Below are 23270 nucleotides of genomic sequence, written 5' to 3' on the forward strand. Positions count from 1 at the left end.
GTTGGACCTTGATAAATGATAACGTAACACAATAGAAAGGCTTTTTGATCTTGGTCCTTCTTTTCCTCTAGCCTGTTCTCTAGTTACTTGTAGAGAGAATGACAATGGTCAGGATTGAACTGTGATGCTATATTATGCATCATTCCCTCTTTCTTTCTTTTTTTTTTTTTCTCTTTGGTTCATTTCCTGACATGAGTGTGTGTGTGTGCATGAGCATGTACATTAGCCAAGCATTTGCCTGTTCCAATTTGAATGGTAAGGAGTCAAGTGGTTTTGCAGTCAAGCTAAGCTGTCTGATCCTCCTTTTCGTATTGTTGAGGTCCATTTTAAATGTTGAATAGGACCAAGTGTTAACCTTATATAAGACTGTGTAGAACTACATTATAATTAGTGAAGGCATCTTATTTTCTTAATCATCCTTTGTGATGTTCAGGAAATCAAGTTTGATCCTAGTGTCATGTGTGAACCCATTGATAAGAAATTCACATTCCGAGCTAGCCAGGTATAGTCATAAATCATTTGCAGATAATCTGTTTTATACAGGCATTATCAACTGTTTTAACTTATCTGTTGTCTTTGCAGCTTGAAGATGGTGATATCATTTGCTTTCAAAAAACACCTCCAATTGAAAGTGGTGAATCATTCCGCTATCCAGATGTTCCTTCATTTTTAGAATACGTGCACAATCGCCAAGTACTGTTCTATGGAGCTTCTGTTATATGTTAACATGAATAAATTTCTTAATAGTTGAAGCTAGTATATTGTTTGTGTTTTTAGGATTGACACTAGCATGATGAGAGAGCTGACTAGACCACATATTGATAATCATTATAAGTTGAAGAATGATAGTGAGCTGGCTAACAGTCGCTCATAGATGAACATGCTTAAATCTTATATGGCCTCTTGACCTGTGGCAGATGTGCAAGTTGTTGTTGGAATCTAGTTTTTAGCTTAGATATCTTAGTTGGTTTAAGATTTCTTAAGGTCTAATTAGAATTGAAATGGAAATTGACTTCAACTTAGGAATAATCTGTTCTTTTATTCTCTACGAAGTTGCAGTGATGTTTGTACTCTGTACTTACTGCTTAGATATCTTAGTTGATTCAGGATTCTTCTAATTATGATGTGTTTAGAAGCAATATTAGGTAAAAAAAGTAGTGGTTATGCAAATAAATTATTCTTTTCCATGGTTTCTGAGTGGTTCAAGTTATAATATTTGGATTTACAAATATCATTAAGTGCCTTTTCCCTCTGCTTGGTGGAGTCTCTCTGAGGATTTTTTTCTTTTTTTTTTATAATTTATTGGAAACCGTGTTTTACTGTCATTTATTTATTGGTTATAGATTTGTAACTTAGGGAGGATTTAAACTTGGGTTGGCTATATTGAATCTTCAAGATGATTCTCAAATCAAAACTACTCTACTTTCCATGCATTAATTTGGTATCTATAGGGTGACTAATTTTTCTAAGTTTCCAGTTCATTGACAAATGAGGATGACTTTATGACTGTATATACTCAAAAGTTGATGCCTTGCCAGAAAAGCATGCAAAGGAGACACTGCCATTGTGCAAGGAATAATTTGCTTCAGAAGTGCCATGTAATGTTTTGATATTAAATTGATGTAGAACTGGGAACTGGAGGAAAATTGATGGATGCTCATGGAGTTTTGATCATGAGTTGGGCCTCAAGATTAAGATACCAGAACTTTTTATGCATCTGGAATTCAGGAGTTTGAGACACTAATTCCTTAGTATTGTTGATGATAGAAGCTTCTCTAATAGCCATTCATTTTATAAAATTTGCAAGTCATGCCATGGGTGGGTTTGGTTGGGCTTTGATTCGGTAGGGGGAAAGAATTAATAGGATTTGGATGATCATACTTTGGAAGCTGAGTTTTAATTCAATTGAATTTCAACAGCACAGCATTGACTCCTGGTGGCACAGCGAACTGAATCTTAATATAATTTCATAATTTAGCTATTGGTTCCTTAACTGCCAACATAGTTTTATAATTTAGCTCACCTTTGTGTTTACTCATTGTAAAGGCATAGAAAATATAGAATTATATGAATTCTGAATGCATGATGGATGAAGACAGTTTTATGCAGAGATACATCTGTCGTAGGGATTAATGAACAGTCAAGAAATGGCATGTCAAGTATGGAACTAAAATTGGAATCTTGGACGGCTGAAGGTTTCACCACAACAATAGGGTAGCCAAAATGAAGGGATTGGCACCTCGATGGAGAGAGAGCATGTTTTATTGGCAACAGTTTAATGAAGAGAGTACTCAGGGTAGAGCTGAATTATGAAAAGGAGTTTGTTGATTTATGTACCACAAGTGGTTGGGATTTAGGTTTTGGTGAATTGAGTGGAAAGGATACATCTAACTAGACTTCTGATGATATGGATGCTGCCATCCTTGTAAAAGGATGCCCATAGAATCATTTCAACTTGGTGAAAATTAAAGAAGCATGGTGATTTTGACAATAATAGAATAGTGTGGAAAACGACATATATATAGATCTGTGAGACATGTCCACCAAACTAGTCCCATATTACGGAATCTGTTAGGGTAAAGATAGTTGTAGCATGCAAATTTCCAATTCCCCACCCACCCAAGACACACTACCACCATCCAGAAATGGAACAAAGAAGAAACCATCCCCCTCAATTTCTGCATGTTTTAAAGAAGAATATTTGCTTTTGGCCATAAGGTGAGGATCTAGTCTATGTGTGGTTGCACAAGCATTCCAGAGTTCTGAAAATGTTGAGTTGTTCCATTTGTGATAGAGATTATATTAGGTATTTTGTCTATAACCAATAGTGGGGAGAAAGATTATCTCTGTGCTTTTCATCTGAAATAGAAAATCCACATAAAGTCTTGAAAGGAGGAAAAACTCTAGTTGGATACACTAATAAATGGCATAAACTGTGTGTATGTTAGGGTATTATTTATGTTGATGGATTTCTTTGAGGTTCAATCTGGCCCAGGCATATCTGTATGCTTAAAACTTCCAAAAAGAACATTTCCTCTTTACTAAGCTTAGTGGACAATACTTCTCAAAACTTCATATCCCAGCAAGTGATGTAAATATCTTTGTCCCTTAAATGTTAGAAGTGTACCTAAAGGAAGAAACAAAAGAGTGAAAGGGAAAAGTGGTTGTGAAATAGTTTTGTAGAACTCTAAATTTGCTTGAAAGTGTAAGGACACATTTTTAATTTTTGCAGTTGTTCTATTTACACTTTAATGCTTATGGTTGAGTCTCTTCTTATGGTGAAGCATTGAAGGTTCAATCTGTTATTCTAGACACTGCTTGTCCAAAAAGAGAAAAGAATAACTTATTATGATTTTAGAAGTGCATCTTTAAATAAGATGGATAATCTGCATTTTAATTTCATTTTCATTTGGTTTGTATTGTGTGTAAAGGTTCATATATCTGCACTACTTGTATTTATGAGCTTCTCAATAATCTTAAGAAATGTTGAGGAATAAAACCTATACTCTGGTTATTTCCTTAGCTAAAATGGTTTGTCTTTGCATGTCTTGATGTTTTGTAGGTTGTTCATTTTCGGTCCCTAGAAAAACCCAAGGAAGATGATTTTTGTCTTGAGATGTAAGTGCAGAAATCAATTGTAACTAATCAGCATTATGATTATAGTTTATTTACTAGCTGGTGCATATGAATGTCCAGGTCAAAGCTTTTTACTTATGATGACGTGGTAGAAAGAGTAGCTCGTCAGCTTGGTTTGGATGATCCATCCAAAATCAGGCTCACATCTCACAACTGTTACTCTCAGCAACCAAAACCCCAGCCAATTAAGTACCGTGGGGTGGACCATTTGTCTGACATGCTGGTTCACTACAATCTGGTAATTTATTACATGGCCCATATTAATGTATGCTCTGTTTTGACATGGAAATCCTTTTTTCATTGATCAATTTATTTTTGGGACAGATTTCGGATGTATTGTACTATGAAGTATTGGACATCCCTCTTCCAGAATTACAAGGTTTAAAAACTTTGAAAGTTGCTTTTCATCATGCTGAAAAGGAGGAAGTGAGTGTGGATCAAAGTCTTGTTTGTGGTTAATGCCTTGAGATCATCCATGGAGTAAAATTTGGGTTTTTCTGTCAACAGGTTGTTAGTCATAGTATTAGACTGCCAAAACAGAGTACAGTAGGGGATGTAATTAATGCTCTTAAAACAAAGGTAACTTTTCTGGCAGTTCATCCCCTCGATCATCTTCTGTACCAAAATTGTGCACTTTCTTTTATTAATTGTTGCAGCCTTTCTCTCCCTTCTATAGAATTTTTCTTGTAGTTTTGTAACGTCTACTTGATGTTGATACCAAATTTTGGAACAGGTTGAGCTGTCTCATCCTAATGCTGAAGTTAGGTTGCTTGAAGTTTTCTATCACAAGATCTATAAGGTGTAAGCTTTATCTTTGCATGCTATTACTACTCTGGTTGATGATGATCGTTTCTGGAAGAAAAATATCATAAGACCATACTCCTTTTCTGGGTTTATTTGTTCAAGACAAGTGGTAAACCGATGCTTCTGTAAGCCAGCTGCATTTTCAGAGACCCTTTATGGTCTTAACGTGCTTCGGCTGAAGTCTCATGCTTTTCTTTGTGTTTTTGAACTTGACTAAAAACATGAGCTTTGCTGGCTAAAGAAATGAACCATGCTGGCTAAAGAAATGAACTTTACTAGCTGAAGAAATGAACTATGCGCATTGAGGCATCCCATTGGTCTGGCTTTCCCTCAGCTGCTGCCACCATCAAGTTATTATTTGAGACCAATTAACATTTGTTCTTAATTTATGTCTAAGAATTCTTCCACGGTATGTCTGCAGGTTTTTCCTTCAAATGAAAAAATTGAGAACATTAATGATCAATACTGGACACTGCGTGCTGAAGAGGTCAGTTCCTCTCAATCTCTCTTTCTCAATGTGTATCTGTGCAATTGAGTGTGTGCATACATGCATATATTTAAGTAGGTGGGTGGGTGGGTGGGTGAGTTTAACTAGATTCGAGTTTTATGCTGTGTTTGTGTGTGCGCATGAGCATGGTATACACGCACGCATGTGTTAGTAGGTGGATCTTTGTATATGTATGAACGTGTTCATATGTATGCATGCATATATGTATGTGTGTGGGTGAGTTTAGTCATGAAAGATGCAGTGTTGTTATAGCTGTACCTTACTGACGGATCAGACTTGTACCAGTATCGGATCCTAATTAGAAATTGGAGAAACACATTGGTGGTTCAGATGGTAATAGTTCGGACTAGTTAGAAATGCTGTACTTAAAAATTAGTTATTAGTTGTACTTTTTTATTGGTTTGTTCTTGTTTAGTTAATTTTTCTTTTTTAATTTTCTAATTTAGATGAAAGTAAAATGTACATGATCCAGATTTGATCAATTTTCCAATTTAACTTTTAAATATTGCAGATTCCTGAAGAAGAGAAAAATCTTGGACCACAGGATCGCTTGATTCATGTATACCACTTTACAAAAGACACAGCTCAGAACCAAATGGTAACTAATTATATACCGAGATTAACTAGGGTTTGTCATATACTCGAATTTCTGTACTGACAAACTATTTGCTGAAACTGTAAACCTTTCTTGCTCAAATTTCCTCTTGTTTGATAGCAAATTCAGAATTTCGGGGAGCCTTTTTTCTTGGTCATCCATGAGGGTGAAACTCTGGCTGAAGTTAAGGTGCGGATACAGAAGAAGCTGCTGGTTCCAGAGGAAGAATTTGCTAAGGTATATTTTCCTTATGCATCCACTGTCATATTCTTCTAATGAACACTACTTATTACATGGCACCATAAAATCAGTAGATGATATGACTACACCATGGTGGTATAAACCTTTTTCTTTTCATTTTTTCAAGAAGCTTCTTGCAATTCTGACGTCATTTTGAGCAATCTACCTTTGTTTGTTGTCTTTACTTTTTCCCAGTGGAGGTTTGCCTTTCTTTCACTAGGTCGCCCAGAGTACCTTCAAGACTCTGACATTGTCTCCAGTCGTTTTCAGGTGTGGTGTGTTTGTGTGTATGAAATCATATTGGGCATTTGCTTTTATTTATTTATTTTTATTTTTATTTTTTTGAACATTCACTTGCAAACAGAGAAGAGATGTTTATGGTGCTTGGGAGCAGTATCTTGGACTAGAGCATTCTGACACTGCTCCTAAAAGGGCTTATGCAGCTAATCAGGTATGTTGCTTCTTGGTATTAACTTCTATCCTGTTTAGATATGCTAGATTGTAAATTCCATATTGATGTTGTCACCCAACCATGCAGAACCGTCACACATTTGAGAAGCCGGTAAAAATCTACAACTAGGAGCAGGATAATAAGAAATAGAAGGAATGAATTACCCCCTGCCAAGGTTGACGAACAATTGGCAGCTCACAACATCATTCACTGACTGTAAAGATGTGGAAAATGATGAAAAAGCAAATGAAGTTTTGAGGGTGAGAACTGAAGCTTAGCATTGTGGTGATGAGTGGTGGGGTGTTTTTGATTTTGTTGGCTATGTAATTCTTTCTTCTAGCGTGGATGGAAGGAGTTTTCCCATATCCAGTGTGTTCAAAGTGTGGATGGACAAAAACCAACTTGAGCTTTTGCTGCTTCCATATTTCTGTGGAGATGGTGGTGTGAGGGTGATGATAAGATCAGTGGCCTTTTTATCTTTAGAGAAGTAGAAGTTAACAAAGTACATAATCATAAACAAGATTTTGGACTAGGAAATGTATACAGGATCAGGATATAGTGGATGACTTTTGAGTCATTTTGTTTTGCCTGACTTTTGATTTTACTTTAGACGAGTTTAGAAATTTGGGACATATTTCTAGGTGTTTTCTTTTTTTGTGTAAAAGAAACTTGTCCCAGTAAATCAGCATTTTAAAATAAACTGTTGTTCATGAAGTGTTATTATGGATTGTGAGTGTAATTGCCTTTCTTTTTTATTTTATTTATTTATTTATTTATATATTTTAAACGTTAGGAAAGGGTATCAAGCCCAACCTCCAACCCAAGCATCTCTCCTTCTATGTCTGATTTGAAGTCAGCCGCTCCTTAATCCAATTCATTTCTTCGGAGTTGAATGATGCATATTTCAGAGATTTTACCATGAAGTTCTTCTATATATGGTACTTACACGAGGACACCGTCTTAAGTTCTGAGGTAGTTGTAGGGATGTTTTCGAAAGTCTGAGTTCCTCTAGGACAGACTTTTAATTATTTACATTGCTTTCATCCAAATCAAACAGAAAAATTCAAATATTATATACATTTGTTCAAATAAATTTATCTTCATTTTTAAAGGAATTGCTAAATAAAATATAGCTCTCTTACTTAACTCATCTCAGAAAAATAAGGGAAGATTAAGTTAGTGGTGATTTACATGTGGCCTTGGGAAAGCTCTGGCCCACTGCTGATGAGAGAGTGGTTGTGACTTGTGGGAGGAATAGAAAAAATAACCCCCAATTATTTGTATTCATTCGTTATTAGTCAATGCTTCCTAGTTGTAGGATTTGGGGAGCAGAGGGATACAATTTCTATTGTGGGACCCAGTAATTTGGCATTTCTTCCAAGCCTGAAGTTGCTCCTTGCACAATGGTTCAACAATAATTTGGTCCGAGAGAATAATGATAGTTGAGAAGAGGTTTTCTTTTAAAGATTGCATGTACGAGTCAACAAGAAGGTCAGTTTAAAATACAAAATTGGTTAACAGAACCTGATCCTAATTACTAACAATCTCATCCTAGTCCGTTTTCAGGACAAACCCAATCAGTTTGCAATATGATTCTTATGAACCCAGGAGATGCAAACTTGAGAAAACAAATTTTATTATTTTTTTCTACCTTTCCCATTACACTCTCCCTATTTTATATATAAGGCTACTTGCCTTACAGAGGATAGATGAGACATCCATTCCCCATCAAAAGAAGTGTTGTCCTCAAGAGTGAGACTATGGAAACTTTTATTGAAGGGAAACTTGTGTTTTCAACTGCTAATTTGGAAATGTTATGGTATTCAAACCCCAAGATTGTGGAATATCATATTTGACTGCCAAAGGGGATAATATTATCATTCTTGTGCACTCTATGCTTAGTCCCTTTTCTCTTCCCAGAGTACTCTTTTACAGTCTCCATGTCAGCAGAATATATTTGAAATTTAATAAAACACAAAAATCTAAAAGTTAATGATGTTGGGTTACATCTCCTCATGCCCGACCCAAGAACATAAAATTTCCCAAACACCTAATCTTCTTTCTCTAATTTTAGCAAAAGAAACCCTAAAACCTCCAATCTATCTCCACTGTCTCAGCAACCAAACAGAGCACTTCATCGTAAGAACACTAAGTAACTAGCTAGGTTGAAGAGGTGTAGCTATGAGTCTCTCGAAATTAATAGGTAGGACCCATTCATCCTGGCTTGAATTGTTGAGATAAGTCGATGAATATGAGCGGTCAGAATCAACGACTAGTCTCAAATATGCAATTTCTTTTTACCATGTTGAATAAGTCCTCATATCAATTGAGATCCTCTAGTCTCAAAACTTCACCATCAGATGATAAATAATTTTATTTTGTACAGTAGATTTGGGTTTGGGCTTGAGCATAAAAAACATCCACTTCCAGTAGCTATTGTTTCTTCAGAGTACAAGATTTATTTACCGAGAGTAAGAGAGCCTTACCATGGCAAAGTTTGAATATAGAAAAGGGTAGCATTTCAAAGCTTACTCAGTCGCAGGTTTTTGAAAGAGCCTTGGACATCAATGGACTTAGCAAGTTTTAACAAGTGCAAAAGGTTGTAAGCGGCATTGCTATTTTGTGGACTGTACCTTAGGTACTACCTTAATAGCCCTTAAGCACAATCTTAATCTACCATAGGTACTACCTTAAGGGACCTTAGGTAGCGACCTTAGGTACTACCTTAGTTAAAGTTGGGTTATACCTATCCATAGCCTCGGACCTTGCTTTGTCACCCTTAGACCATGCCATTATGTGATTATTTTATGTGATCAAGTGGTTCACCTTTGGTTTTTTTGAGGACTATACCTTAGGTACTACCTTAATAACCCTTAGGTACTACCTTAAGGGACCTTAGGTATTACCTTAGTTAAAGTTGGGTTCTACCTATCCCAAACATCGGGTCTTCCTTTGTGACCCTTAAACCATGCAATTATGTGATTCTTTTCTGTGGCTAAGTGGTTCACCTTTGGTTTTTTGAGGACTGTACCCTAGGTACTACCTTTATAACCCTTAGGTACTATCTTAATCTACCTTAGGTACTACCTTAAGAGACCTTAGGTCCCTAGTTAAAGTTGGGTTTTACCTATCCAAAGCCTCAGACCTTCCTTTGTGACCCTTAGACCATGCCATTATGTTATTCTTTTGTGTGGGCAAGTGGTTCACCTTTGGTTTTTTGAGGACTGTACCTTAGGTACTACCTTAATAGCCCTTAGGTACCACCTTAATCTACCTTAAGTACTACCTTAAGGGACCATGGGTACTACCTTAGTTAAAGTTGGGTTCTACTTATCCCAAGCCTCGGACCTTTCTTTGTGACCCTTAGACCATGCCATTATGTGATTCTTTTCTGTGGCCAAGTAGTTCACCTTAGGTTTTTTGAGGATTGTACCCTAGGTACCACCTTAATCTACCTTAGGTACTACCTTAGTTAAAGTTGGGTTCTACCTATCCCAAGCCTCGGACCTTCCTTTGTGACCCTTAGACCATGCCATTATGTGATTCATTTCCATGGCCAAGTGGTTCACCTTTGGTTTTTTGAGGACTGTACCCTAGGTACTACTTTAATAGCCCTTAGGTACTATCTTAATCTACCTTAGGTACTACCTTAAGGGACCTTAGGTACTACCTTAGTTAAAGTTGGGTTTTACCTATCCAAAGCCTTAGACCTTCCTTTGTGACCCTTAGACCATGCCATTATGTGATTTTTTTGTGTGGCCAAGTGGTTCACCTTTGGTTTTTTAAGGACTGTACCTTAGGTACTACCTTAATAGACCTTAGGTACCACCTTAATCTACCTTAGGTACTACCTTAAGGGACCTTAAGTACTACCTTAGTTAAAGTTGGGTTCTACTTATCCCAAGCCTCAGACTTTCCTTTGTGACCTTTAAACCATGCCATTATGTGATTCTTTTCTGTGGCCAAGTGGTTCACCTTTGGTTTTTTGAGGACTATACCCTAGGTACTACCTTAATCTACCTTAGGTACTACCTTAGTTAAAGTTGGGTTCTACCTATCCCAAGCCTTGGACCTTCCTTTGTGACCCTTAAACCATGCCATTACGTGATTCTTTTGTGTGGCCAAGTGGTTCATCTTTGGTTTTTTGAAGACTGTACCTTAGGTACTACCTTAATCTACCTTAGGTACTACCTTAAGGGACCTTAGGTACTACCTTAGTTAAAGTTAGGTTCTACCTATCCCAAGGCTCAAACTTTCCTTTGTGACCCTTAGACCATGCCATTATGTGATTTTTTTTGTGTGGCCAAGTGGTTCACCTTTGGTTTTTTGAGGATTGTACCCTAAGAATTACCTTAATAGCCTTTAGGTACTACCTTAATCTACCTTAGGTACTACCTTAGTTAAATTTGGGTTCTACCTATTCAAAACCTCTGACCTTCCTTTGTTACCCTTAGACCATGCCATTATGTGATTCTTTTGTGTGGTCAAGTGGTTCATCTTTGGTTTTTTTCGGACTGTACCTTAGGTACTACCTTAAGAGCCCTTAGGTACCACCTTATTCTATCTTAGGTATTACCTTAAGCGACCTTAGGTACTACCTTAGTTAAAGTTGGGTTCTACCTATTCTAAGCCTAGGACCTTCCTTTGTGACCCTTAGACTATGCCATTATGTGATTCTCTTGTGTGGGCAAGTGGTTCACCTTTGGTTTTTTTAGAACTATACCTTAGGTACTACCTTAATAACCCTTAGGTACCACCTTAATCTACCTTAGGTACTATCTTAAGGGACTATAGGTACTACCTTAGTTAAAGTTGGGTTCTACCTATCTCAAGCCTCAGACCTTCCTTTGTGACCCTTAGACCATGCCATTATGTGATTTTTTTTGTGGCCAAGTGGTTCACCTTTTGTTTTTTAGAATTGTACCTTAGGTATTACATTAATAGCCCTTAGGTACTACATTAATAGCCCTTAGGTACTACCTTAATCTACCTTAGGTACTATCTTAAAGGACCTTAGGTACTACCTTAGTTAAAGTTAGGTTCTACTTATCCCAAGTCTCGGGCATTCCTTTGTGACCCTTAGACTATGCCATTAGGTGATTCTTTTCTGTGGCCAAGAGGTTTACCTGTGGTGTTTTTAAGACTGTACTTTAGGTACTACCTTAATAGTCCTTAGGTACTATCTTAATCTACCTTAGGTACTACCTTAAGGGATCTTAGGTACTACCTTAGTTAAAGTTGGGTTCTACCTATCCAAATCCTTGGACTTTCCTTTGTCACCCTTAGATTATGTCATTATATGATTCTTTTGTGTGGTTAAGTGGTTTACCTTTGGTTTTTTGCGGACTATACCTTAGGTACTACCTTAATAGCCCTTAGGTACCACCTTATTCTACCTTAGGTACTACCTTAAGCGACCTTAGGTACTACCTTAGTTAAAGTTGGGTTCTACCTATCCCAAGCCTAGGACCTTCCTTTGTGACCCTTAGACCATGCCGTTATGTGATTCTTTTGTGTGGGTAAGTGGTTCACCTTTGGTTTTTTTAAGATTATACCTTAGGTACTACCTTAATAGCCTTTAGGTACCACATTAATCTACCTTAGGTACTACCTTAATAGCCTTTAGGTACCACCTTAATCTACCTTAGGTACTACCTTAGTTAAAGTTGGGTTCTACCTATCCCATGCCTCGGACCTTCCTTTGTCACCCTTAGACCATGCCATTATGTGATTCTTTTGTGTGGCCAAGTGGTTCACCTTTGGTTTTTTGCGGATTGTACCTTAGGTTCTACTTTAATAGCCCTTACATACCACCTTATTCTACCTTAGGTACTACCTTAAGCGACCTTAGGTACTATCTTAGTTAAAGTTGGGTTCTGCCTATCCCAAGCCTCGGACCTTCAATCCTGGACATTTATTATATTTTAAAATTTGTAGTTTATCATTACTAATACTTTGTATTTTAAAATATGATATTATTTTAAATTGCACATGTTTTTTTTTAGAATTTCCCTTAATTTCTCTAAAACATATTATTAAGTAAATAAATTTTAAATCAAATTATTAATTTTTAAAAACAATTTGAAACTCAAAAATCAATTTAAGTCACTTTTTTATTTGAATAACATAGAAAATCATGGAATTCAACAAAATAATATTAAAAAAATCATAAATTAAAATTCATTTTGAATGACTTCACTAGTTTATTCTTTATTTATAATTATATTTTTGTAAAATTTTTTATTTGGCAAATGAATTCTAAATCAAGCAAGACTCTGTGCATTGGATTCTTGAATGGATCGAGTAATTTTTTAAAATAAGTTAAACTCAAATGGTGATCAAATTAATATAAGAAATCTATGAACAAAAATTAATAACTTTATTGTTTATTTTCTATATAAAATCATATATATATATATATATATATATATATATATATATATATATATATATATATATATATATTAGTTTTGTTTACTAAAAAAATAAACTTTAAATTAAATAAAATTTAATGCGTTGGATTTATTAACAAGTCTAAGTAATTTTTAAAAATAATTTAAAAATCAAATAGTGAACCAATTAATACCATAAATTTTTGGATAAAAATTGATCTATTCTATTATTTATTTATGAACATAGTTATATTTTTATAATTTCTTTCACTAGAAAAATAAACTTTAAATCAAACAATATTTTGTGTTGAAATTATTTATTTGAAATTTTATTTTAAATAATACTATTAATCATTCTTATTTTTAAAATATTATTATTAATTTTTAATAAAAAAACAATTATTATTTTACAAAGATGTCAATATCCATATTTCTATAATAAAGAGCAAAATAGTATAATAAATTCATTTTAAATAATATTATTAATAATTATTATTATTTATTATTTGATATTGGAGAAAGAAAAAAAATAACTTTTTATATCTGAATAAATTAACAAGGTAAGAAAAACACATTAAACAAAAAAGAGAATAAAATGTCCAAAGATTTATTTATGTCATGTTCTTTAAAAATTGATGAAAAAGATTTTAAAAAGTATATTTATCAATAATTTTATTTTATTTTCTTCAACTTTTCTAAGTAAAAAATTACAAATACCCATGACCCCTTTTCTTTTCTTCTATTAATTTTCTTTTCTCACAAATTTTCTAATTTAAATATAGCATAAAAGAATATAATATATTTTCATTGTGCGCAACACATTTTTTTTTCTCTCTCAATCCAAACAAACAATCTACTCTTCATTTTTCCCGAAACAACATCCTATATCATTTGAAATTATCCGCCAAAACTATTTTGAAAATTTACTGAATAAGAATTTACAATAGCTTAAAAAATGAGAAAAAAAAAAGTCCATCAAACTTATTTCAATATATATAAAAATAAATAAATAAATAGTACAAATGGACAATTTTGAACCCATGCTACCCTTCAGTGAAATGGGAGCAAAGAGGGACAAAGTTTGCCATACAAATCCTTCTCTACCTAATAAGAATCAGGAATGGATTGAAATTTGTATGGAAACATTGACAACATCTAATAAAATCTAAATCATTGTATAGTGATACAAAAGTATGATCAAATTATATAAGAAATAAGACTAAAAACAAATGATAGAACCAAAAACAAACAATAGAACCAAATTGCATTCTCTCTCTCTCTCTCTCTCCCTCTATAATATACATATATTTATGACCTTCAATCATAGATTGGGGTCTTTACAATTTTTTCTTACTTTTGTCTGATTTCCTTATGAATACATATGATAAACCAACACCCCCTCTTAGAGGGCATGCAAAAATGAGATTGATTGTTTTTGTTTCAATGTATGCAGTTTTCTGTGTGTTTAGGAATGACTTGCCATCATTAGGCTTCAATTAAAGCTGAATTTGGAATGCCTATGCTCAGAACAACTGTTATGATAATGCAAAAGAGACATTGTAACAACGTTTTATGATAACATTTCATATTTACACAACCAAATTTAAAAGATTCCAAGGAAAAACAAAGAACAAATTGTTTTGAAATAACATCAGTTATTCTATCCTCTCCTGAGATTGGTTTCCTAAAAGCCAAGGACCAAAGTACAGTGGCACTTTGACCAACCAACTCCAAAACCAATATTACACTACACACCACATTCCCCATGAATCTCTCAATTTCTTCACTGCACTACAATACAAGCTAGTGGGTAATTTCAAACCATATAGAAAATTGTTCTCCAAAGAAATTCCATCCCATCTAACATCTTTTCAATCTTTTGGAGCATAGAAAACGGAAATTTGAAATTGAAGACTTCATATGTTTGTCATACTTGGTGAGACTTTTAACGAAAGAAGAAAATCTTAATGAAGAGTGCCAGACCCATTTGCAAAACAAATGAAGCAAAAATCACCAGACTTATGTCGTTACCCTGAGTGTAAGACCTCAGGTTCAAGGCAACAAAAGCAAGTCGATGCGCCACCTGTAAGGACTATGATGAGCCACCGCAGAAACTCAACCAGAATAACTAACAGGACCTGAAAATGTTCCAAGAGAACACATTAGATGTTCACAAGACTACTGCTTAGAAACCCAGAAATTGAAAATTACACTGTTAAGGTTCTGCAGCAATGGAAACCCCTATGTGTTAATCTTTTAAGGACAACAATAGGATAAACTGGCACTGGAGGTACTTGCCATCAATTGGGAGATTTCCTAGATATGATATTGATGAGTCAAGCTAAATTAATAATTAAAATGAGTCTAAATTTCATGTCCAATTTTCTATATTACTTTTTCTTTTCCACCTCTTAATACATGTTTCAATTTCCATGTCCAAAATTGTGTCATTGTGTTTGTGTTTGTGAGAGAGGAGTCCCAATATCAATATCCATATTTTTTTCCTGTGTGAGAGAAAGATAGAGTCTCAATTTCAGGACAACATCTGTATCCACATTGAAATATTGTGTATATGATGAGATGCTAAAAACTCCCTTCTAGTTGCTTGCTGATTGTTGTGGTCCATTTCTTTCTACATGAACAGACATAAAAATATCATTAAATATGAATATTACTGGAAGATAACATCTGAATGCGATGCAGTACATAAGGGAGAATTGTTTGAGTGGGTTCACAAGTGTTCTACATAGATCAATTAATGCACCAGTATGAGGATACTCAAACTCAAAGGAGAGAGAAGAAAATGGAAAAGAACTAGGATCAAGGCAGTGAAAGAAGAAATGGTGGTTTTTAATTCCATTAGGGCACTGAATAGATAGAACTAAATGGTATATTGTCATATAAGGCTTGATAATGTCCTAGAATAACCGAAGTCTAATCATATAATCAACAACTCTCTAAAGCTTAGAGCTGCAATATATGAGAATTAACATTCACGGAGTAATTTAAGGGGGTGACTATCAACTGAGTGATACTAAAACTATATTTCCCAATTTTGGAAGATTCAAAGAACTTCAACAAGTTAAATCGCCTCTCATTTAAACATAAGCAGCAAGCACCAAATAAACTACTGAGAAGTATTAACAAGAAACAAAAGGGTCATTAAACAAAATTACAAATGAAATAATGGATTGTTCATCAATGTTAAATTGGATGATATTTGTAATAAATAAATAAGTTGGTTATAAAGACTGTGGAAAAAGCATTGAAGAATCTAATTCCAAACTTTTATGCCACATAAATAGTAGAATTTAAAAATTCATTCATTCTTCCAAACCAGCAACTCAACTCACACCTAGTAAAATATTAATGTTTAGAACCCTTTTATGCAAATTTGATTGCTATAAACAAATTAAAAAAAAAATACAACGATAATCCTAAGCACAATCAAATTGGAAACTTATGCATCTTTGTAATTTTTTAAATTGCATTTCCACATAACTAATGAATCAAGAAAATGGAAGATGTTCCTTGTTAACAGTCCTAGTGGTAACTGGAAAACAGTGCCACAAAAGTGGAAATCACAATTCCCATCAAATTCACAATTGGAAAGAACATCATAAGCTAAAATAAGAAACAAATAAATATTATTTATCTTCAGAATCATTTATTTCTTCATCAATTAGTATTCACTTTCTCACAGGAATCATATGCAACAATTTCATTTTATTAACTAAATGAAGTATCTGTTGCCAATTATCAAGCAACACCAATGAAAGATCATATCAAGCTTTGCGATGTTTAATTAATGAAAACATGATTATATAAATACACGTTTTCTTTTCTCTTTTATATTGTCTTTTATAGGCAAGCTTGAGTTTATTATAAATTGCAACTAACAAAAGGGGCACAATCCTCATACCTCACATTGGACATGCCTGCATGACCTTCTCTCGAGCATTGTTTGCGTCGTTGGTAAGCAAGTTCATGACAAGCCTCAATTTGTATAGATGCATCTTGTCTTGTACAACACACACAAAAATCATAGCCTAGTATGGAATAACTTCCACAAAACCAAACAATAATGTATTGGTTGTGCTTACCTCTATGATTGAATGTGCTAGTGTGGCCCCGTTCCAATATTGCATGTACTTGATAGCGAACATCCCACAATCATATCTACACCACCAATTGAATTTCACCAATCATATACATACATCAAGCGGAAAATACAACTACATTACTATCACATAGTTCATGATACGAAAATGATCACGATGAAAGTAATCTACCCATTTCGTTGTTGCACAATCTGGGGTTGCACATGCACAAATTTAGACACCTCCAATTGCATGTGCATGGAAGGCTTTATCAATCACCTTAGACAATCTTCTCGTTACGACACTTATGTCGTTACCCCTTCGTAAAGGCAAAGAAGATAATATTTCGACTCGCACTGCTGGAATATTGATAACGTGGACATGCCAATGGTTGTTGTCGCACACTGGAAAGAAAAACTGCATGAGGATTAAGGACATTTCCATTAATAGGTTAGTTGGGAAAAATAAGATTTTTAATAAATGAAACGGATAATTGACTATGATTCTATTTTAACAAGTTTTTAGTACTAGCTCACAAGTTGATAAATCGTGTCCCACAATTTTAGCATCAAGAAACATTTGACACCTGTCTCTTATTTCATGTTTTTTAGCCTTGTTCGTAAGGCTAAACAACACCACTTGTACAACTGTTTTTACGGCTCACCACATAGTGTCCAATTAAAAATAATTGAGAAACGCATTAAAGAAGTCTAATTCAAGCCTCACCGAGAATGATGGGTCAAAGTAGTGTGCTCGTGGTGGTCATGTTTGTTCTGCATTCAGCATACGACACACCACTCCTATAATCTGAATATGTACACATGTTAATAAGCATAAAACAAAATTATGTGATTCTTATTTAAACTCCATGGAGCAAGTACAAACATTTAATACATACCACATTGTTAACTCAACGACCTCCATTCAACGAAGAAAGCTCTTCTTGTGTGATGTATGCTCCATGCATATCGCACAATATCTCACTACAATGTACAAAATGCGTTAAGTTAATAGCCAAAAGTTGAAAAAATTATGCTCGCATTAACAATATATGGTGAACTAATGTGAAGTATCTCGACTCACCGTCTCTCGCCAATGCATAATCAACAACCAACCTTTTTTATGGCTGATTTTAGGAAATAATCTAAGACATTGAGACACGAAGGGGGATTTGCAAATGGTTGCAGGCTTGACAAACCTTTTCATTGTCTGTTTATATCTTCGCCTAGAGGTAGGGATAACCGGGTTGCTGCCACTGCCTTCTTCAAAACCAAATTTCACTGCTTTAGGTGAATCAAGTTCAACACCCTTATTGGAAGGTGGACATGACTGTTGGCCAATTAATGGGGCAGCATCTACTACTGTCATGATGCCATTTCCTTGCGTAGAATGTGTACTTGTTGAACTAGTACATTTTCCCATAAATTGATCATTACAAGGATGAACACCGATGCTTGCCTCCACTTTGTTTGGTTTGCCACTTACTGGTGCTTGTGGTGGGAGGAGTGCACAACTAGTTTGTCCTCCATTGGACCGTGAACGTAGTGTGGCAATGTCTTATGCCAAAGATGAAGCGAGGCTCAGAAACTGTTCTGATTCTCAAATCACTCGTGCTTAGAAACATCCATATGTGTAGCTGGTTATTTTGGTTGTAGAACTTGCCCATACATCAAACAAACATTAATGATTATGTTTGAAACATAAATTAATGATAAAACCAATCTACATTTATGGAGTTGCTAAATTTGAGCATACTTGGACATGACCATACTTTCCATAAGTTTGAATTTCTATTGCTAAACGCCGCTTAATTTGGTCATCTATCCATGCAACAAATAGTGGGGTTCGCACTTCAACTTGAATAGACGACATGTAAAACTTGGTGATATAGAAAAGCTATGTAATGGAAAGCTAATATAAGTGAGTTAGAGGAGCCTTTTGATGATCAACAACTTCACAAATTAATATTAAAGACGTATATGACATTTGTGTGAAGAGGGTGATAACGCACTACCTAAAGGAATAACACACAACCTCTAATGTATGTCGGGTGACTATTATGATAGTCCTTTATTCCATCCTCTACATATTGTAGCACAAACATTGCCCAATTTTTGCGGATAGCCATATCACTATCCCAAATCGTGTCTCACAAGTCATGAATCCCTTTTTGTTTTGAGTTGTGGGCAAGGATAGTGGTATAGGCAAATATGAGGAAGGATTTCTTGAATTCGTTGCCAAGTGATAGATTACGCATATTATCTTCCAATATCTGAATGTCGTATGTGCGGTTGGTTGTGCCACACATATTATAAATGACAATGTCCACACTATTGTTCGGGATGCCTATCACCTCTCTAACATCTTAGGGAGTAACTAAGACAACAACATTTTTCCGCATACATAATTGGTAATAGCCAATGTCATAATTGGCGGTTATCCATGTTATTAGTTCATTCCGCAACTCTTTACAACCTAGTTACAACAAACCCCCAAATCCCATATCCACTATAACATTTTTTTTCTCTATTGAGAGTGTATCAATAACTGTCAGTAATTTCTTTCCCAAACATTGGGATTTCGATAACTTAACCTACAACATGAAATAAGAAAAAAATATTACAAATATGTCGCAATATTTGAATGCCTAAAGGATAAGAGTTATAAAAATTAGTAAAAGAACTGTATAATCATTTACCAGAACAAGTCTGGGTGGAACATGGTTATTCCGTTTCCTTGGTTTGTTGTCCATGTTTTTTGCAAATGGAGAGCTTCTTTTGACTGACTGTTTTCAACAAAGGCGAAGAATGGCAAATTGGTGGACAAATTTGCACTAGGGATTTTGATTGGGGTAGTCACCGTATCAATTGTAATAGAATGGGTAGCTGTTGTACCTGCACAATGAACAGACCAAATTTAAATTTGAATTCCTAATTAAAAGCATAAGAACATTAACTGGCCACATTTATAGTGCTATCATTCTAATAGTTTATCAGAATTCTTCCCAAATATTAAAAAAAAAAAAAAAAAAACCAGTTGGGAGGTTTCCATTTCCATGCAATGATCACATCCAACCTGAATGAATAATACTATAATAGAAGTAGAAAAATGTGAATTGGTAAATGTATGATTAGAGGTTGAATCCCAACACTATCATCCTGCAATAGACCAAACTGTGTACCAGTACTTTGTGTTGCCTCTACAAGGCAAGACGGCTGATCGGGCCATTATTGATGTAAATATGGAGAAGTTAGGTAAGGTTTTGGATATGTATGAGGCCATACTGGGCACAAAAGTGCCTAGAAAGAGATTTCTACAGCTTGGCTGATCATCACCACCTTTTTTACACTAACTACTTCATTAAGATGCCATGGGCTTCCCTCATAAATAGTCATCCCAAAGTGAAGGCATGGTGGGAGGACATATCCTCGATGCCAGCTTTCAAGAAAGTGGTTGAAGGCATGACTTTTGGTGAGAAGTGATCGGTTTGCTGCCTCTTAATTACGTGTATTTTAGTGTGAGACCACATAATAATTACTGATTATGTGTTATGATTTCCTATAAATTAATCAGAAATGCAGAACTATCTAAGGTATTCCATGAGTTACATAGAGCCTAATCACTCCATAAAGTCCAACATGGACAAGAGTAGTCACCTATTATTAATGTTGGCACCAATATATCCATAAAAATTATGGATTTGGGATCTTGACATGTTTACCCACATGGACATAAAAAAATTTGTAGTAGTTTTATTCCTCATTGCCCATTTTCTACCCACTATATGAAAAATGCTTCTTAAAATTGAATCTGACCTCCTTTTGGTAGAAGAATAAATATCCATTTATATTCGACCTCATCTTCACATTTTCCACTGATGATTTGGAAAAAAAAAAAAATCTACCAAGATTGATGTAGTATTTTGTGGTGAAGAACTCAATAAGTCCTTAGTGAGCCTAAACTATCTTCAATTCAAAGAATAGGTAAGATACTCGTTGATAAATAAAAGTTATCCAACACTCTTGTAAGGAAATAATGATCAGAAAATATCTGAGAGTTGAATAGATTCCCCAGCCAAATACAAATGAAAGACTAGATAGATATTTATGGTTGAGAAGTATCAATATTCCAAGTGAATTTTCTCTTTGTATGTACAAAGGCCATCACACAAATACCAAAATTTATATAGGAGTTACAGTGACAAACCAGTGTGTCAAACAAAGGTTTCAAATTTATCCTTTTGAATGATTTTTGCATTAATTCAAAACTCACAAGCTTAGCTAAGAAAATTACACGAATTATATATGGGTTTGCAACCATGTAAATGATTACAATCATTTGTTACTAGAACTACTTGCTAATTGGCGAATTTGATAACAAAATTACAGTGCATGAATAGAAATTTTCATGAAAAGCAGTTCGCAATTCTTTAGCAAAAACATCATAATGAGAAGAGATAAAAATGATTTTTAATTGAATGAAACTTACTTCAAGTTTATAAGATTTTGTATTTCCTTTCCTATCACTAACCACCAAATTTCCATAAATCATGAATTTTTATTTCCTGATTTTGGACTTAATGTTTTATCCATAAGGTTTACATTACTAGAAAATATCGGTTATTAAGAGCTATTCCTTCAATTGAATATCTTGGTCCCATTTATCCTACTTTATATTGGATAAATTTAAATTTGATTTTTGTACATTAGCTTTAGCAAAGGGAGCCAGCAAGCTTGAGGAAGCAACTACAATACTTGCATGACACCCATAGGTAAAATTGTGTTTCTATTTATAACGGATATAAAACATTACTTAGATTGGCCCAACAGTTGTAAAATGAAGGGATGCATGATCAAGAAAACAGTGACTTTCCATGTTTACTAACAACAGTTGTAAAATAATAGTAGAATCTCCTTTCACTAATAACATTCCCATCTCTTGATTTCAACATTTCTTTAAAAAAATATCCATTAAAAACAACCCTTTGAAGACTGAGAATGGTGTAATGAGCACCATAGCCCTTACCCAAAATTCTTGCAATAGCTCTTTCTACCTCTAACTGATCCTCTATCCCTACAACACTTCCCAAACCCTAGTTGGAGCACACCTCCCCAATAGGATAATAGCTCATTTTATTGGACCCTTCTCTTCAATGATACTCACATATGAGCACACTTTACGCTTCTCAAAAATAGCCCGTTGTCTTCTTAGCAAACACCACCCTCGTTTGCCTAGTCAAAGATGCATAGGAAGGGGTTTCCACCATAGATGGCATCCCCATCCTTAAGTTTTCCTAGCCTTTGCTTCTAACACCCTCTAGAATGACCATAAAGATAGCTCTTCAATTTATTACAAACTCGGATGAACCTTTCTCTATTATGAAAACATACCTCCAAAGGATGTGTCCTTGTTTTTCCTCTGAACTTATTGATGAAACCCAAGGAACTCTCTAACTCAAACGCCTTCTTTGACTACTCCAACAGCAAACCAATCTCTTCCTTTTCAAAAGCCTAAGAAAAGACAACACCTTAACTTCTTTAAGTGACTAAATCCACTTACCCCCCCTTGATGTTGTCGAACCTAACCTCAAAAAGCTTCTTCTCCACCTATTCTCCATCCCATAACTAATGTTCACCACCTATTCTTATAAATATCCAACATAAATGATGCTGAAAGCGATGATGCCGCTGACAAAGATTAGAAGTTGAACCCTCTTCCTTGGTAAATTCATGGCTTTGCCAAAACCCTAACCCCAACCCTGATTTGCTTTATCCATAAAAAAAAATATATGGCTTTAACAAGCTTGGCACATGTTGAATATGCCATGAATGTGATTCACATGCGTGACCACCTCTTAATGTCTGTAAATTTAACACTTTTTTGGAGGTGAATTGTTCATTTTCTAAAGAAGTTTTGGACTATTTTTGCAAGTTTTAAGACAGGCTTTGCTCTTTTCCTTGACTACCTATACCTTCAAGTCTTAGAGAAACAAGGTCTTTCATGACCTATCTTTAACCCTCCTAGCTAATAGAAGACATGTTATTCAAGCTCAAACAAAAAAAAAATTGTTCATTTGTTGATTAGCCCCAACTCCAAGACAAAGAGAACAATGTCACATTTCCCACAAGTAGAAAAATTAAGTACAAACAAGAGTAACGGAGGGAACCTTTTCCTCATAGGATTCAAACACAGATGTGCATGTGCGTGTATGTGAGCGAAAGAAGAGAGAGACTTTCAGGTAATTTTTTCAAGCCTTTACTTGGGTTAGAATCTTGGATCCTATCAGGTGATTTAAGGCTGCCATGTAGCTGCTCTTAGAGCAATCCACAAGTTTGACCCAGAGAGACACATCATAGCCATTTCTCAAAACCTTCTGATCCATTTATAGATTTCAAGGAAATAATTTCATAACTCTCTCCAAATAGGAATTATCGTTCCTAAGAATCCTCATCTGAGAATATACCCTTTGTTATGCAATGACTTGACCAACGTAATTTTGCTTTGTGTTTGTCATTAGCAATTGGGACTCAATCCACCACCAAAT

The 23270-nt window shown here is 34.8% G+C and overlaps 1 protein-coding gene across 2 annotated transcripts in view; it reads left to right on the forward strand.

Moving 5' to 3' along the window:
• Positions 1-6948, forward strand: part of LOC100266796 (ubiquitin C-terminal hydrolase 12) — a 57845-nt gene extending 50897 nt beyond the window's left edge. For both annotated transcript variants that reach the window (XM_002277664.4, XM_010653329.3), the window contains exons 20-32: positions 434-502; positions 583-693; positions 3563-3618; positions 3697-3874; positions 3961-4062; positions 4144-4215; positions 4370-4435; positions 4862-4927; positions 5460-5546; positions 5664-5780; positions 5979-6053; positions 6148-6234; positions 6322-6948. In XM_002277664.4, the coding sequence (XP_002277700.1) occupies positions 434-502; positions 583-693; positions 3563-3618; positions 3697-3874; positions 3961-4062; positions 4144-4215; positions 4370-4435; positions 4862-4927; positions 5460-5546; positions 5664-5780; positions 5979-6053; positions 6148-6234; positions 6322-6363 (1128 nt within the window). In that variant the 3' untranslated portion in view covers positions 6364-6948. The remainder of the gene's footprint in view (positions 1-433; positions 503-582; positions 694-3562; positions 3619-3696; positions 3875-3960; positions 4063-4143; positions 4216-4369; positions 4436-4861; positions 4928-5459; positions 5547-5663; positions 5781-5978; positions 6054-6147; positions 6235-6321) is intronic.
• Positions 6949-23270: the final 16322 nt, after the last annotated feature.

This window comes from Vitis vinifera, chromosome 6 (assembly GCF_030704535.1).
Source record: "Vitis vinifera cultivar Pinot Noir 40024 chromosome 6, ASM3070453v1".
Taxonomy (NCBI): domain Eukaryota; kingdom Viridiplantae; phylum Streptophyta; class Magnoliopsida; order Vitales; family Vitaceae; genus Vitis; species Vitis vinifera.